Raw genomic sequence first — 18521 nt, 5'->3', positions numbered from 1 at the left:
TACTTACACAGTTGTAGTTGACAGAATTATTATTATTTTTTGAGACAGAGTCTTGCTGTGTTGCCAGGCTGGAGTGCAGTGGCGCAATCGCAGCTCACTGAAACCTCTGCCTCCCGGGTTCAAGCAATTCTCCCAAGTATCTGGGACTACAGGTTCCCGCCACCACGCCCGGTTAATCTTTGTATTTTTAGTAGAGACGGGGTTTCACCATATTGGCCAGGCTGGTTTCAAATTCTTGACCTCGTGATCCGCCCACCTCAGCCTCCCAAAGTGCTGGGACTACAGGTGTGAGCCACTGCACCGGGCTGACAGAATTACTGAACTATCGTGGCCTGGCGCGGTGGCTCATGCCTGTAATCCCAGCACTTTGGGAGGCCGAGGCGGGTGGATCACGAGGTCGAGAGATCGAGACCATCCTGGTCAACATGGTGAAACCCCGTCTCTACTAAAAATACAAAAAATTAGGCCGGGCGCGGTGGCTCAAGCCTGTAATTCCAGCACTTTGGGAGGCCGAGGCGGGTGGATCACGAGGTCGAGAGATCGAGACCATCCTGGTCAACATTGTGAAACCCCGTCTCTACTAATACAAAAAAATTAGCTGGGCACGGTGGCGCGTGCCTGTAGTCCCAGCTACTCAGGAGGAGGCTGAGGCAGGAGAATTGCCTGAACCCAGGAGGTGGAGGTTGCGGTGAGCCGAGATCGCGCCATTGCAGTCCAGCTGGGTAACAAGAGCGAGACTCCGTCTCAAAAAAAAAAAAAAAAAAAAAAATTAGCTGGGCACGGTGGCGCGTGCCTGTAATCCCAGCTACTCAGGAGGCTGAGGCGGGAGAATTGCCTGAACCCAGGAGGCGGAGGTTGCAGTGAGCCAAGATCGCGCCATTGCACTCCAGCCTGGGTAACAAGAGCGAAACTCCGTCTCGGGAGAAAAAAAAAAAAAGAAAAAAAAAGAATTACTGAACTATCTAGAAAGCTTACTAAGCTCCACACAAATGGGAAACAGATGGCTTGGGCGACAAAGACTACCACTCTGTGTGGTGACCACTGTGCTGCCACCTTCCTCCAGAGGATGTGGACTTAAGACTTTTGTTAAAACAGTGAAATATGTTTTAGTGTCATGGTCTGAACATTTACCTCTGGCAGATTACATGCAGTTCTTGAAACAATTTATTGCATGAATGTTTGGTAACAAGTTTTTTCCCACAGTGTAGTTTTTTTCCCTAAAATTTCATTTTTCATTTTTTAAGAGTTAAAATAATTATTTTAGACTCATAGGAGAGTTGCAAAGGAAGCACAAAGAGTTTCCACATAGCCTCTACCAGCTTTCTTTAATGTTAACATCTTGCATGAGGGTGAGAGACTTTGGAGAAAGAGTGCAGAGGTGAACTGCCCTTCCTGTCACATCATGTCAGAGGGCACATGGCACCTGCACTCGCCACTGGTGACGCTGACCTTCATCACGTGGTTAAGGTGGCATCTGCCAGGTGTCCACACTGACCTTTTCATAGGTACTTTTAATGGGAGTACGTGTTATTTTACTTATTGGCACATAGAATGCCACAGAAGCACTCACTTTGATCTTCGGCTCTCCACCAGGCTTGTGACTAACTTGTGGAGCATCCGTGTCCATGTCAACTTCTGCTTTATCTTCAGCTTGTCCAAGAAGAACCTGGGTCCACGCTCTTAGGCCAGCTTGCAGACGGACGCCCAATATTCTTTCAATCTACAGACAATGTTATATCAGAGAACAGTGTTTCTTTTAAAAGTCAGCTCACAAAGCAAGTTAATTACAAAGTGGTAGGTGTTTCAAATCAAAGACACAGTTCCTAACTACATGCCTTCGTATCTCTCTTCTCAGAATCTCACTTTGTCACTTTCTCCCAGCCACAGATGACTTGTTAGGCTGTGTTCTCCATCTTTGATACTGAATCACCAATCCTTCACAATGTGTAACCTCTGCTATAAAATATCCTCCTCTCCACATCTCCAATGACGTGCTCTCCGAAGTCCCCCGATGAGAAAAGGCATGGATTGGTAAGCTTGCTTTACGCACACTACCATACCTTCTACCCCGTCCCCACTCGCCTACTGGGGTATTGACCGGGGCAGAATGTGACTGGGATTTCTAAACTGGGTGTTGGGGAGGGGCAGGGTCATCAGAAGAGGATGCCTGGAGGGCTAGGAAAGGTAACCTGAATCATAAGAAAAGCAAGGAAGGGCAAATAGGAAGTTATCAAATATCCAGCAAATAAAGAGAACACTTTCTTCTGCCTCTTATCTTCCTGCTTCCAACTTAGACTTGATGTGAGTATTGACATGTAGCATTCGGTTCCTTTTCCTTTTTTTTTTGTGACAGGGTCTCACTCTGTCACACAGGCTGGAGTGCAGTAGTGCCATCCCGGCTCATTGCAACCTCTGCCTCCTGGGCTCAAGTGATCTTCCTGCCTCAGCCTCCTGAGTAGCTGGGACTACAGATGCTTGTCACCACACCTAGCTAGTTTTTGTATTTTTAGTAGAGACAGGGTCTTGCTATATTGCCCTGGCTGGTCTTGAACTCCTGGGCTCAAGCGATCTGCCTGCCTCGGCCTCTCAAACTGCTAGGATTACAGGCATGAGCCACTGTGCCTGGCCACAATTCAGTTCTATCATTAATTAAATAAGATTTTGGAGGGGAACTGAACTATCACAGTTAATTCCCAAGGAAAAATGCTTTTTAATGACAAACTAATAAGCTCACTGGAGGGTCAGCAGAAGAAAAATGAGGAACACACTAGCAAATTCTATCCCTTACCTCCATGTCAAGCTTGTTGACCCAGATGGGTAAATTGGAATAGGAGTGAAGATTTAAGTCATCCACTGCTTTCTGGACTCTGTTCAGGATCTCGGAGAAGGTCTTATGGTCATACATACAAGTTTCCAAGGAACGGACTTCTAGGTCTATTTTTTCTTCTATGATCAGCAGATCATCCACCTGGAAGGAAGAAATACTTAATATTTAAAACACCCACTCACTCTGTTCCTTCATTCTCACATACGTTCTTCTCAAGTACAATAAATTAACAAATGCTCCAGGTGCAGTTCTTCCATAAGTAGCTAATCCTAGCTGCTGGGGTGAGAACACTAATCCCCAGGAAATGCATGGAACCTCACTAGCTTCTCTTCTCTTCCCTTACTCCAGTTCACAGGAGGGGTGGCCACTGATTGGCAAATCTGGGAGAAGGAAATGAATGTGCTCTGCTCAGCTCCTCCTGCACCACGGGAGCCAGCCTCGCTGCTGTATGCATCTGGTTTGCTGGCAGCTGCAGTCTCTGGGTGGATCATTAGCAGCCTTTGTGGCTGCAGACCTAGAGCCTGCTCCACATTCAGCTGTAACAGCAATAAAGCTGCATTCTACTCTCAGACTCCTGTGTCCTTTAGCTCTCCACCTGTTTCTAAACTCAGCTTGTTACTTAATGGCCTCCCTAAGGCCCCCTCACCATTAAACAGCCTGGTGAGTACAAAGGCTCCCCCTCCTTTGCAGCTCACATGGCCTTATGCTGCATCAATCATGCATGCCTTCTATGGGAGAACCAGTGTTTTAACTAAGTTCACTATTAGTGTTTCATTCATTACCAGGACACCTGAGGATTACATTACAGCATACCTTTTCCTGGAAGTTGAAGACCGTCTCTGCCAAGCGCTGTACATAAGGGTCAAGTTTGTAGGACTCCCACACCAATGCAATGCCTTCTGCGATCAGGGCCTGCACTTCCTTTTTCAAGCCAGCCACTAAAAGCGAAATGGTGTTCCGCTCCTCCACCTTCTCGCAGGTCCGTTCATAAGTACGAACGCTCTCGATCAGCGAGATGGCAAACGGGTAAAGCTGGTTTGCTTGATGGGCTTTGTTCACAATCGCCAGTGGGACTCGGAAACCAAGCCATTTGAGGTTCCGGACTTCTTTGGAAAGCGTGATAATCTCAGGAAGAAAGTTAACTTTCAGCTTAAGCACATTTCCAGTTCGGCCCCGAACCCGAGTACTTTCGATGGTGAAAATGCGCCCCGAGACACCGAGGTTGCGCTGCTGCACCTTCCTCGCCCAGTCATCAAAGATCTCCTGTGTGTTGAGCTTCATGCGGAAGCTGTCTCCGTCCTGCTTCAGCTTCTGCCCCTCCACGTGGTTTTCCCAGCCCTTGCCGAGGACATCTTCCACCCGCTTCATGTAGGCTGTCAGCTGCCTGTCGATCTGTTTAGCCCAGATGATAGACCCCGACACGGGCGGCAAGTCACGAACATGACTCATCTTACAAGCCTGACTCTGTGGGTACTGGACCTTGAACTTGTCGTGAAGAGACTCAATGTCATCTTTCACACGCTGGATCAGCTGGGTCTGGTACTCGCGAATGGCCCCACGGATGTGAGGCCGGACAAACAGCGCATTGAACCTGGAGAAAATCCTGAACATCTCATTGGCATTCTTGGCTGTGCCAAGCTGATCCCGAAGGCGAGCCGTGATCCGGGTCTCCACTCTGTCGATCCTCTCGTCGTACCTCTTCATCGCAGCCTCCCAGGCTTCTGTGCCCTCTTTGGAAACATCCAGTCCATCCACTTCCTTGACGTTCTCGTAAGCAAGGTTTACTTCCTCAATAGCATTCGCATCTGCAGCATCAAAGAGAACCTCAGCCACTTTCATATCTTGGGGTTCGGGGACTTCTCCTTGATTCTGTTGGGCAACTGCTGTGACCTAAAGAAAAAAGATAAGCAATCAAGAAATGTTGACCAAATGAAGGTTTTAAAATTTATTTTAAGCCAGGTGCAGGGACTCATACCTGTAATTCCAGCACTTTGGGAGGCTGAGGCAGGCGGAACACCTGAGGTCAGGAGTTCGAGACCAGCCTGGCCAACATGGCGAAACCCCATCTCTACTAAAAATACAAAAATTAGCTGGGCGTGGTGGTGCACGCCTGTAATCCCAGCTACTAAGGTGGTTGAGCAGGAGAATTACTTGAACCCAGGAGGTGGAAGTTGCAGAGAGCAGAGATGCACCACTACACTCCAGCCTAGGCAACAGAGTGAGACTCTGTCTCAAAATAAGTAAATAAAATAAACTTTATTTTTTAAGAGGCTCGCTCTGTGCAGCCTCTAACTGCTAAGCTCAAGCAATCCTCCCACCTCAGTCTCCCACAGTGCTAGAATTACAAGTGTGAGCCACTGTACCTGGAAGACTTTTTAAATTTTATTGTACACACCACACAAAAGCCTACCAATTGGGAATACAGATTTTTAAACTTTGAGCCAAACATTTTATAATCACAACTTAGCAAAGCCATGTAAAATACTATAGAGTATATTTTCGCTCTGTACTACAAAGGTTTTTCAGACAATGTGGTTTTGTTGGACTAGATTTTTTTAAAGAAGAATGAAAGATAAATTCTGAAGAGAAAAAATGTATAAAAAATTAATAATTACTTTGATAAATCTCAGGCATATGTAATTACTCTCCATGTTTTACAGAAGAGTATTCTCAGAAAAAGAGATTAAATAAAGTGTTCCCATTACAGAACTAAAAAATGGTGGAATAAGGATTTAAAACCTGGGAAGTCTGACTGTAGGGTCCTTGCAAGATGGGGGAAGAGATAAATAGATGGAGAACACTGAAGATTTGGATGGGCCAGGCATGGTGGCTCACGCCTGTAATCCCAGCACTTTGGGAGGCCGAGGTGGGTGGATCACTTGAGATGAGGAGTTTGAGACCAGCCTGGCCAACACAGTGAAACCCCGTCTTTACTAAAAATGCAAAAGTTAGCCGGGCGTGGTGGTGGGCACCTGTAATCCTAGCTACTCAGGAGGCTGAGGCAGAATTGCTTGAACCCCAGAGGCAGAGGTTATGCCAAGATTGCGCCACTGCACTCTAGCCTGGGTGACAGAGTGAGACCCAGTCTCTCACACACACACACACACACACACACACACACACACTCTCTCTCTCTCTCTCTCTCTCTATCTCTCTCTCTCTCTCTCACTAGATCTTAAAGACAGCAGTGACAAAACAAATGGAACAAAAGTACTTAACGGTGCAAAACAGGAAGTGTTAATTTTTCAAAAAACACATTAAAACAATTCATATGGGAAGGGCGTGATGGCTCATACCTGTAACACCAGCACTTTGGGAGGCTGAGGTGGGTGGATCACTTGAGCTCAGGAGTTTGAGACTAGCCTGGGCAACATGGTGAGACCCCGTCTCTACAAAAAAACCCCACCCCCCACAAAAAAAATCAGTTGTGCATGGTGGTGCACCTGTAGTCCCAGCTACTCAGGAAGCTGAGATGGGACGATCGCTTGAGCCCAGGAGCCGAGGCTGCAGTGAGCCAAGATCACTCCACTGTACTCTAGCCTAGCCAACAAAATGAGACTGTCTCAAAAAACAGAAACAAAAACAAAACACTAACTTTTAGAATGCAAATCATACCTGTGGCCTCAGGACCCTGACGATAACAGCTCTCAGCTGTTCATGCTGGCGTCTAAATTTTCTCATCTGGTCAAGGCGAGCCTGCAGCTTCCTGTGGGCAGGGTTGATACGCCACACCATCTTCAGATTCTCTTCCCTTTTTCTTTTGACGATGTCTCTCAACAATACCTGAAGTTTCTCATACTCATCATCCCAAGTCTGAAAAACTTCAAAGCATGCTACCATAACCTAGGATATAATGTCAAAAGTGAAGCTTATTAGTAAGACATATTTTCATCTCTATGTCTTGAGGTTGGTTTTCTTATATATTAAAACTTACTTTTTCAAATTCTTCATAAGCAACATGCATCAATTTTCTAGTGCCCAATACTTTGAGTAATTGAGAACTCAAGTCTCTTGAAATTGCCTCCACCAAACGCAGTGCCCTCTGAATAGGATATTTTGTGTTTCGGATCTTTCGCAAATGGGTGAAAATGGCAACAAGTGCCTGTCTTATTTTGTCCAGCTCCGTGGCAGACAGCAAATCATTCAGAGGGAAGTCTTTCATCAGAGGATTATAGTCATTCACGGTTTCCAAAGCCTGTTTTAAGCCTATATTAGCAGAGAAAGAGTTAATGGTTTTCATATAAAGTAACAAAACTAAGTAAACTAAAATATGCCATTATGACAGAACATTTTGATGTTGCAAAAGATCTAGCGAGACAACTGTTCAGATTTGAAAAAACATGTTATTAACAGGATAACCCCAGTGTTGTTCCATTTTTGCTTACTTAAGAGTCATCTCATACGTACTCTAAAGGCAGAAGGTGGCAGTCTCAGAGAATTTGCCTTTTTTGCTTTGTTTCCTGTATCAGTGGTCCCCACCCTTTTTGGTAACAGGGACCAGTTTCGTGGAAGACGATTTTTCCATAGATGGTGTGGGGGGGTGGTTTCCGGGTGATTCAAGCACATTACATTTATTGTGCACTTATTCCTTTTTTTTTTTTTTTTTTTGAGACGGAGTCTCGCTCTTGTTACCCAGGCTGGAGTGCAATGGCGCGATCTCGGCTCACCGCAACCTCCGCCTCCTGGGTTCAGGCAATTCTCCTGCCTCAGCCTCCTGAGTAGCTGGGATTACAGGCACGCGCCACGGTGCCCAGCTAATTTTTTTGTATTAATAGAGACGGGGTTTCACCATGTTGACCAGGATGGTCTCAATCTGTTGACCTCATGATCCACCCGCCTCGGCCTCCCAAAGTGCTGGGATTACAGGCTTGAGCCACCGCGCCCGGCCTTTGTGCACTTATTTCTATTATTATCATTACATACTCATCATAACGTAGAATCAGTGGAAGCCCTGAGCTGGTTTTCCTGCAACTAGACGGCCCTATCTGGAGGTGACATGATGGGAGATAGTGACATCATCAAGCATTAGATTCTCATAAGAAGTGCACCATCTATATGCTGCGCGTGCGCAGTTCACAACAGGGTTTGCGCTCCTATGAGAATCTAATGCTGCCACTGATCTGACAGAAGGCGGAGCTCAGGCGGTAATGCTCACTCACCACCGCTCACCTCCTGCTGTGCGGCCTGGGTCCTAACAGGCCACGGACCAGACCAGTACCAGTCTGTAGGCCTGGGGGTTGGGGAACCCCGTTCTATATTATTTTAATGTCCTATCAGTAACAAGTTTAGAAAAACTAAAATTTTATCCTTGAGAACATTAAAATTTAAGTTTTACATTTATGGCTTAAGTTAGGTGAATGTATTACTAACTATGGACACAGAATCACGAAAGCACTTCAGTCCTAATCTATTTATTGACTTCCTTTGACATAAGATCAAAAAAAGCATCAGGAAAAAAAACAAAGGTTGCAGAGGTATTAAAAAAAAAAAAAATTATACATTTTGGCATAGTGAGTGCCCAGGTAACGTGTGCAATGTGATCTAAGTAACTAGAAGGTTTCTACTTGCAATTTCCTCTAACATTTAAATTGTGGATATCACATCTTTTTGGGGGGAAGTAAGAATATGACAACTACTGGTGTCTTAATTACTTGTTCTAACATGTTTTTTGTGAGCATAGAGTTGAACAGAGATGCCTAATAATGCCTCGTATTCAAACACTGTGTACTTAGTACATGCTAACGCAGTTCAGTAAAGTTTTAAAGTTTTTAAAATAACTTAAAAATAATTATAATAATGACTGCGAGCGGTGGCTCACATCTGTAATCCTAGCACTTTGGGAGGCCAAGGTGGGAAGATTGCTTGAGACTAGGAGTTTGATACCAGCATGGGCAACATGGCAAGGCCACATTTCTACAAAAATTTAAAAATTAGTTGGACATGGTGGTGCATCCCTGTAGTCCCAGTTACTTGGGAGGCTGAGGTGGGAGGATTGCTTGAGCCTGGGAACTCCAGGCAGCAGTGAGCCATGATCATGCCACTGTGCACCAGCCTGGGCAATAAAAAGTGAGACCCCCCCATCTCTTAAAAAAAAAAATTTTTAAAAGGAAAAAAAAAAAAAACAACATCACTGGCACTGTTCTCCACTCAGAAAACGAAGTTCATTTTGGCTACTTATCAGAATAGGGAGGAAGACAAAGAAGAGAAAGAGGCAAGTAAAAAGAAGAAGAGAAAGTGGTACTGACCAGCTCTTCTGCCACAATCCTCCGGGCAAGCAACTTCTGCTTTACTTAAACCACCTTCTTGCCTGGCCTGTGAAAAGCACACTTGACTTTGTGCTAATAGTACAGCCAACTATTAGTTCCATGAGATGACTCATGGAGCCTGGTAGTGGGGAAACAGGAGGGAATCTGGAGGAGGGAATCCGTGCTATATCTAGAGACTGTTTCGTGTTCTTAAAACCCCTGAAGGAAAAGGGGAAAGGTAGGTATGTAGGAGAATGATTTTCATTACTTGGAACTGAGGGAAAGATGAGATGTGATGAAAGAGAGGAAATTGTAAAAAACAACAGTACATCAGTGAAAACTATAGTTTTCGGCCAGGTGTGGTGGCTCACGCCTGCAATCCCAGCACTCTAGGAGGCCAAGGTGGGCAGATCACGAGGTCAGGAGACGGGGACCATCCTGGCTAACATGGTGAAACCCCATCTCTACTAAAAATACAAAAAAATTAGCCAGGTGTGGTGGCACGTGCCTGTAGTCCCAGCTATTTGGGAGGCCGAGGCAGGAGAATTGCTTGAACCCAGGAGGGGGAGGTTGTGGTGAGCCGAGATTGTGCCACTGCACTCCAGTCTGGGCAACAGAGCCAGACTTCGTCTCAAAAAAAAAAAAAAAAAAAAAAAAAGTAAACTATAGTTTTCTAAATTATCAAATAAGATCTCACAAAAGCCAGATCAATAACTTACTAATCAGATTATTAGTTCTAGTTGTTACCTGTGTCAGTGTCAAAGCTAACAGTGGCATGGAAGCGTTTGCCATGCTTCAAGATATCCAGAGTCAAGAGAACTTCCGGGCTCTCCCGTTTCTCCTGGATGCGGTATAACGCACGCTCCAAGTTCAGCCAAAAACTAATTTCCTGTAAGGCAGTTCCTGATGCAGGATCTCGATCCAGTTTGGTCACCTTTGAAGATAAAATAACATCCGAGGGTATTCACTATTTAAACAAAGGTAGAAAAAGTATCATTAACTAAACACATGCATTACAAATTAGTTTTGAAATTTCAAGTAGATTTCCTTCCCTGTAAATCAAAAGTGGTCTGATTTGAAATCAAAGGTATGAGACTGCTGAGATTAATGCTCTATTAGGGTGACTATTTAAGCAATCTCACACTGTCCCCTGACCATTCCACCCAGACCAAGGCCAGTCCTCTACTGAACAGCCCCAGGACCAGGAGGAGGCACCACTAACAAGTTATCACAGAATTTACCTCACTGGCAAAATCCAGATCCATTTTCCCAAAGATACTAAAGAGTAACATAGCTTACATAACTTTCAATCCTGGGCTCTTACTTTTTGAATTTCTCGGATCCAGCGGTTAACCCCAGATTGTAACTGATTAAGAAATGTTGGGTCTTCGACCTTATCTCCAAAGTCTGTAACCTTTGGCTTTTCTCCACGCTCATAACACTGTTTTGCCACATTTGTGATAATGGGATGAATTGGCAGGCTGATCTCAGGAATTTCAATATTTTGCTGCAAGTGAAGGAGTCCCATTTCAAGTTCTGCAATCTTCTTTTCAACTGAAGGAGCCATTTTATCACCATCCCTAAAAAGAGATGAAATACCTCAAAATTTAGTGTGCTATTGGTCTCCAAAGAGATTCTATCATTTCAGGTCTGTCGAACAGTAATGACACACACATTTATAAATGCACAGAGTTTATACCCCCTTGGTTCACTGGTTTTCCCTCCAAATGCCCAAGTTTTACACCATGTTCTATACTATCTCGTGAATATTAAGTGAAATATAACATTCAAACCACAGAAGGAAAATGGTTTTTACCTGTCTGCCTTGCCAGACTCTCTAATATAGGACTTAAAAAAAGGAGCCACTGCATTGCTAATGAAAGAATGCAAGGTTTCGTAGGGCGAGTCTTCACTGAGTGTAAGGACTCGGAGCTGAGAAGATACAGGTTTATCCGCATCAATCACAGGAGTACGTTTAATGAATGCCAAGCTGAAAAGAAAAGCAAAAGAAGAAATTAGAAAAGTTACTTTCCTAATTAGGTGTCTTACTTTAAAAATCATAGTAAGAACACACCGAAGTGTTGCTTTTCTAATAGTGAAATGTACTGCTTGTCTTTCTTTAGTACATGAGAGCTACTGAATCAAGGTTATGGTTATAGAATGTGAACAAACAGGAAACCAGGCAAAGTTAACTTGTCTCATTTATGGGTTGAATTCACAATATTGGCCTAAAACTAACTTGCCCTAGAAATACAAGTTATAAGCCAAGAAATACTTAAATTTGATCTTATACTAATTTGTAACATTTATTTACTGTACTAAGTAAACAAAAGTTGCTCACTGGTTAAGGTGACAAGAGGCCATTCCAGGCTCCCCTTAGTCTGGTCCTACTCAACTCTTCCTGTTTCACCTCCTGCTATGCATCCTCTTCTCCACCCTGAGACACCACTTAGACCAGAAAACATATGATGTGCTTTGTGTCTTTGCTTAAGAAATCTATATTCATCTGCTGAAATTCTAACTCTCAAATTCGATTCCAGTGTGACCTCCTGTGGGCTTCGCTAATCAGAAGCAGTTTCTCCAGTCTTCGTGTTTCCATTGTATTCTGACAAGTATTACAATTAGTTATGTATCTGGCAATCTTTCTCCCAAAGACAAGCTTCTTGGGAACAGAAAGCAGGTTTTATTTCTTTGTATGTTACTCTGTACCTACTGCCATACCTTGCACACAACAGGCACTCAATGTTGGTCAAATTAATGCCTTGAAGATCATTAATAAAATTTGAATTTTCTAATTCCCTTGTGAATACTTTATATACAATACTTCATAGATTTGGCTTGGTGATTCACGCCTGTAATCCTCGCACTTTGGGAGGCTAAGGCAGGCAGATTCCCTGAGGTCAGGAGTTTGAGACCAGCCTGGCCGACATGGCGAAACCCTAGCTCTACCAAAAATACAAAAATCAGGCCAGGCGCAGTGGCTCACACCTGTAATCCCAGCACTCTGGGAGGCTGAGGCAGGCGGATAACTTTAAGAAGTTATTCGAAAACTTTGAAACACTGACTCTACTAAAAATACAAGAATTAGTTGGGCATGGTGGTGCATGCCTGTAATCCCAATTACTCAGGAGGCTGATGCAGGAGAATCACTTGAACCTGGGAGGCAGAGGTTGCAGTGAGCTGAGATCGCACCATTGCACTCCAGGCTGGACGACAAAGCGAGACTTCGTCTCAAAAAAAATAACAAATTTTTAAAAAGTTAGCTGGGTGTGGTGGTGGGTGCCTATAATCCCAGGTATTCAGGAGCTGAAGCAGGAGGACTGCTTGAGCCTGGGAGGAAGAGGCTGCAGTGAGCCAAGATTGCCCAACTGCACTCCAGCCTGGGCGACAGAGTGAGACTGTCTCAAATCAAACAAACAGGCCAGGCACTGGTGGCTCATGCCTGTAATCCTGCACTTTGGCAGGCCGAGGCGGGTGGATCACAAGGTCAGGAGATCAAGAGCATCCTGGCCAACATGGTGAAATCCTGCCTCTATTAAAACAATACAAAGATTAGGCAGGTGTGGTGGCAGGTGCCTACAGTCCCAGCTACTCGGGAGGCAGAGGCAGGAGAATTGTATGAACCAGGGAGGTGGAGGTTGCAGAGAGCCAAGATTGTGCCATTACACTCCAGCCTGGTGACAGAGTGAGACTCCCTCTCAAAATACAAACAAACAAACAACCCAAAATAACTTTATATAACTGTAAAGTCAATGGAACTTTCTGACGTAACATACTGAGAAAGAACAAAGTCACAATAGCATTTCTGACAAAATCGTATAACCTGAATCTAAACATCAGGCAAACCCAACTGAGGAATGTTCCATGAGGTATTGGTTTGCAAATGTCAAACACGTCAGTGTCATAAAAGGTACACAAAGGCTGAAGTACTACTCCAGATTAAAGGAAATTAGAGCGACAAGAAACTGAAGTGTGATCCTGGACTGGACTCGGAAACAGGGGAAATTTACTATAAGGGATATTATTGAGACAATCTGAACATGTACCATAATTAGAGAATACTGCAGCAATCTTACACTTCTTGCATTTGGTCATTGTACTGAGGCTATGAATGAGAATGTCCTTGTTCTCAGAAAATACACACAAGTATTTAGGGATAAAGGCGCATACTGTCTATAAGCAACTGTCAAATGATTCAGGAGAAAAGTGATAATCCAAGAGTGGCAAACATTAACAACTGATATCTGGGAGTTCTATATAGTATTCACACAACTCTTCTGTACCCTGAGATACTCAAAACAAGTTTAAAAAAACTAATCAGAATCCATTATGACATTTACATATTTAAATGTGGATATGTCTACTAGAGTATAAATTAGCACAATCTTTCTGAAGGGTGGAAAATCTGGTAACATGCATTAAAAATTTTAACGATGTTTTATATGTGAACTAGTAATGCTGCCTTTAGGATTTATCCTAAAAAGAATCAAACCAGGAGGCTGAGGCAGGAGAATTGCCTGAACCCAGGAGGCGGAGATTGCGGTGAGCCGAGATCGCGCCATTGCGCTCCAGCCTGGGTATCAAGAGCGAAACTCCGTCTCAAAAAAAAAAAAAAAAAAAAAAAAAAAAAAGAATCAAACCTGTACATAGAATGTATACTAGTTATTTGTAATAATGAAAAATCAGGTATCAAGCTGTCCCTTGGTATACATGGGACTCCCCGGGACACCAAAACCTGCAAATGTTAAGTCGGTTATATAAGATGCACAGTATTTGCATATAACCTATGCACATCTTCCTGTATGCTTTAAATCATCTCTAGATTACTTATAATCCCTAACACAGTGTAAACACTACATCAATAGTTGTTATACTGTTTTTTACTTGCTTTTTTATTTTTATATTGTATGTATTGCTTTTCCCCTCAAATGTTTTCTATCTGTGGTTGGTTGACTCTGCAGATGCGGAACCACAGATGTGGAGGGCCAACTGTATTCTGAGTATTATCAGGCTTGTTAGATATATTATAGCTCAAACAAAAGATAGAGGCCATATGTCAATTAAAAGGACAATATTTTAGAATTTATACTGTTTTGGAAATCCTCTTAATTTGAAGACATGAAATCAAAGACACTGAATTTAAAGACCAGAAAACTTTGAGTGTTTTCTTAATGTGTTAAGATGTATATTAATTCTCTTAGTAAGAATTTCTGAGTTTGAAAAGAAAAAAGATTCATATTAATTCTCACAAATTTATAATCTGAGATAATGGTATAGTCATACTACTCACCTATTGGATTTAACCCCATAATGAATGTCTATATTGATGTTATAGGAAATGAATTCTTTTTCTTCTTCTCCTTCATCACCAACGTCCTCTACAAATCATAACAAATGTATCAAATTAATATGAACATTTCCAATTTCTTATTAATCAACTGCTTAGACAATGACTATCCTCTCCCCACTCCCAACCTGACATATAAACACCTATATGACTTGGCACTATTTTTCTCTTCCTACCCATGTTTTTCCTGATTCCTGACTTTGCTATGTGACTTTGGGCAAGGTGGTTAAATTCCTGACTTTCTTGTCTGTAAAGCGCAGTAGTGTGGGCATCCCAGGGCTTCTGCAAGGATAACTGAGTTGACGCAAGAAAGCACTGGAACTGGGCCTGGCCGTGGGCAGTGCTAGCCGGTGCTGGCTGTGGCCAAGTTCTCAGCATCCCACCCCAGTAGCTCATCCATTGTGCTTCAAACACAGAAGTCACTTTCCACCCCTGCTCTCAAGTATATTCTGCTCAGCTGTTAACTCAGCACCACTGGGTGATGGGCATTTTACTAAGCACCTTACAGCTATCATACATTTAACCCTATGGGGTTGGTGTGACTATTATTATCCTTGTTTTCTTGGTAAAGAGTATCAGTAACTTGCCCACAGGCACTTGGCTGGGAAGCAACAATGTGAGGATTCAGAAGTTTGTGATTCCAAAGTCTAGGCTCCTCACCAGGATGTAGCATGGCCGGTTTTCATCAAGGCCAGGCCCAGGGCAAACCCCAATCAAGAAAACTATCAAGAAACGTCCCCAGAGTCACCGAGAAGCATTCGTCCAGCCTTTCCCTTTGCTGCACCACAGCACTTATCTGAGTCTGCTCAGGGTTTGACTTATGAATGCATCTTCCTTCCCAACTGTGAGCTCTTGGAAGGCAGAGACCACGCTAGATTCCACACAGTAGAACACACACACAGTAGTAATTTTCAAAAGCTTACTGGAGCTGGGCGTGGTGGCTTACTTCTGTCTGTAATCCCAGCACTTTGGGAGGCCGAGGTCGGTGGATCACTTGAACTCAGGAGTACAAGTCTAGGTCTGGCCAACACGGTGAGGTCATGTCTCAATTTTTTAATAATAAAATTTAAATTTAAAAAAGCTTACTGGAAATTAACAGTAAGACAGCCTCAAGAAGCATGTGAACCAAATTTCTAAATAATTAAAAATCAAGATTGAAAAACTAAAAAAAGTATAACAATAGAAAATAATTGGCCAGGCACCATCCCTCATGCCTGTAATCCCAGCCTTTTGGGAGGCCAAGGTGGGCGGATCACGAGGTCAGGAAATCAAGACCATCCTCACTAACACAGTGAAACCCCATCTCTACTAAAAATACAAAAAAATTAACCATCTGTGGTGGCATGCACCTGTAGCCCCAGCCACTTGGGAGGCTGAGGCAGGAAAATCGCTTGAACCTGGGAGGCGGAGGTTGCAGTGAGCTCAGATCACGCCACTGCACTCCAGCCTGGCGACAGAGCAAGGCTCTGTCTCAAAAAAAAAAAAAAAAAAAAAAAGTCATGATTTACTAGAGCAGCAGCTTTAACAGATCAAGTTCTATTGCTTAGAAGATATGTGAACTTGAGAAAGTCATTTTTCTTTCTCTGGGCTTCGAATTTGTCAGGTGTAAAATGGTCGGCGGAGCAGGCAGTAGAATACTGAGTTAGGTGGTCTGTAAGGGTTCATTCAGCTCTAAAAACATGAAGCCTGGTTGTATAAGGTCTGACCAAAAGCTATTTGCTTCCTTAGTTGTTGTTATTTTAAATCTTGCTACTTCTGTAAGCATTTTATTTATTTAACTTCATTAATTTAGAGACAATGTCTTGTTCTGTTGCTCAGGCTGGAATGCAGTGGCTTGATCACAGCTCACTTGCAGCCTTGATCTTCTGGGTTCAAGAGATCCTCCTCCCTTAACCTCCCAAATAGCTGGGACCACGGCCTCACGCCACCACCTCCAATGAATTTTTAAAACATTTTTTAGAGACAGGGTGTCTCTATGTTGCTCAGGCTGGTGTCAAACTCCTGGGGCTCAAGAAATCCTCCTGCCTCGGCCTGGCATTACAGGCATAAGTCATTGTGCTCAGCCCTTGCTTCCTTAGTTTTAAGATAAGACAAATACAAAATTCACACCAAGGAGTATAAAACATTAGTCTAACTGGCTGGGAGTGGTGGCTCATGTCTGTAATCCCAGCACTTTGGGAAGTCAAGGCAGGCAGATCACTTGAAGTCAGGAGTTCAGTACCAGCCTGGCCAACATGGTGAAACGCTGTATCTACTAAAAATTCAAAAATTAGCCGGGCGTGGTGGTGGGTGCCTGTAATCCCAGCTATTTGGGAGGCTGGGGAGAGAGAACCTGGAAGTGCAGGTTGCAGTGAGCTGAGATTCGTCTCAAAAAAATAAAAACAAAAAATAATAAAAATAGGTTGGGCGCGGTGGCTCATGCCTGTAATCCCAGCACTTTGGGAGGCTGAGGCGGGCAGATCACAAGGTCAGGAGATCGAGACCATCTTGGCCAACATGGTGAAACCCCGTCTCTACTAAAAAATACAAAAACTAGCTAGGGGTGGTGGTGCGCACCTGTAGTCCCAGCTACTTGGGAGGCTGAGGCAGCAGAATTGCTTGAACCTGGGAGGTGGAAATTGCAGTGAGCTGAGATTGTGCCACTGCACTCCAGCCTGGCACCTGGTGACAAAGCGAGACTCTGTCTCAAAAATAATAATTATAAATAAATAATAAATAAATAAATAAATAGAGTATCTATCAAGAGAACATTTATTCTTCCAAATTACTGTTTTGGGTATAATTTTAGGAAGAGGAAGGAGTAGGTGGCAGAACATTCTAGTATGCCAGATACTTCCTAAGCTATTTTAAAAAATGACTATTTAGAAGACTAAAGAAATCAACATTTTTCTTTTTTTTTTGAGATGGAGTTTCGCTCTTGTTACCCAGGCTGGAGTGCAATGGCACGATCTCGGCTCACCACAACCTCCGCCTCCTGGGTTCAGGCAGTTCTCCTGCCTCAGCCTCCTGAGTAGCTGGGATTACAGGCACCTGCCACCATGCCCAGCTAATTTTTTGTATTTTTAGTAGAGACAGGGTTTCACCGTGTTGACCAGGATGGTCTCGATCTCTTGACCTCGCGATCCACCCGCCTCGGCCTTCCAAAGTGTTGGGATTACAGGCGTGAGCCACCGCGCCCGGCGAAATCAACATTTTTCTAACTACTCAAATGTAGCTAGATCACAAGAGAAATCATACTGCCTGAAATCAGCCACACATGATTACAACCTGTAAAATGCAAGCATACAGACAGAGAATAAAGAAATATCTCCAAACTGAAGCAGCTGTCAAAGTAGTGGGATGATTTTCTCCCTCCATTAAATATGCCATCAAAATAACACCAAAACAATATATAGAAAATAAAATTAACATTCTATCATGATCAAAGGAAATCATTGATGCAACTAAAAATATGGCTTCTTAACTCTGAATCATTTCTTCCCCCCCGATAAAGACTCGTCATTAATACAAATAAAATTATGCAGAAATTGCACAGTCCGGACACAGCATCTAAGCACATGGCCTGTACTTCCTAAAGCAAACCGGGTTAAGGGAACTAGGCACCATTCCAAGAGATGAGTCACCGCTGTGTGGCCAGCGCTCCAGCTCTGCACTGGGAATACTGCAATGCAGTAGAAGGCTGCTTCGGCTCAGGAAGGCACACCCAGTGACATAATCCTCAGACAGCGATAATGCAAACAGACATTCCCTGCTGCTTTGTTAAGTTCCAACTTCTCTTGATAATAACTTATGGAAGTCACTACGAATCAGTCATAGAAAACATCCTGGACTAGTATTTTTGCGCATATTCCCCATAAAGACAGATCAAACCCGTGAGTATGTCTGACTCCCATTTACAGACACACAATTTAGGACACTGTTTCAAAAACTGCCGTCAAATAATAATCTGACATTCTACTTCTGTAGAAACTTAAAAAAAATTGTCCAGAGGAGGAAAGACACTTGATTATTAATTTTTAATAACAGAGGCTATTAACCGTTATATTTAGAAGTTTACATACAAACATAATCTGAATGCTTATTAGGTAATATCACTTACAGT

The 18521-nt window shown here is 43.4% G+C and overlaps 1 protein-coding gene across 1 annotated transcript in view; it reads right to left on the bottom strand.

Moving 5' to 3' along the window:
- DYNC1H1 (dynein cytoplasmic 1 heavy chain 1) overlaps positions 1-18521 on the bottom strand; it is an 87523-nt gene that overhangs the window by 61059 nt on the left and 7943 nt on the right. The window contains exons 2-10 of the mRNA XM_064375221.1: positions 14363-14450; positions 10889-11062; positions 10397-10652; positions 9820-10006; positions 6762-7033; positions 6443-6670; positions 3641-4717; positions 2789-2968; positions 1571-1720 (exon numbers count right to left, since the gene is read on the bottom strand). Of these exons, the coding sequence (XP_064231291.1) occupies positions 1571-1720; positions 2789-2968; positions 3641-4717; positions 6443-6670; positions 6762-7033; positions 9820-10006; positions 10397-10652; positions 10889-11062; positions 14363-14450 (2612 nt within the window). The remainder of the gene's footprint in view (positions 1-1570; positions 1721-2788; positions 2969-3640; positions 4718-6442; positions 6671-6761; positions 7034-9819; positions 10007-10396; positions 10653-10888; positions 11063-14362; positions 14451-18521) is intronic.

Source organism: Aotus nancymaae, unplaced genomic scaffold, assembly GCF_030222135.1.
Source record: "Aotus nancymaae isolate 86718 unplaced genomic scaffold, 86718_ANA_hifiasm-v0.15.2.pri h1tg000011l, whole genome shotgun sequence".
NCBI lineage: Eukaryota > Metazoa > Chordata > Mammalia > Primates > Aotidae > Aotus > Aotus nancymaae.
Note: the sequence above shows the minus strand (reverse complement) of the source record. Positions and strands in the feature narration are given on the sequence as shown.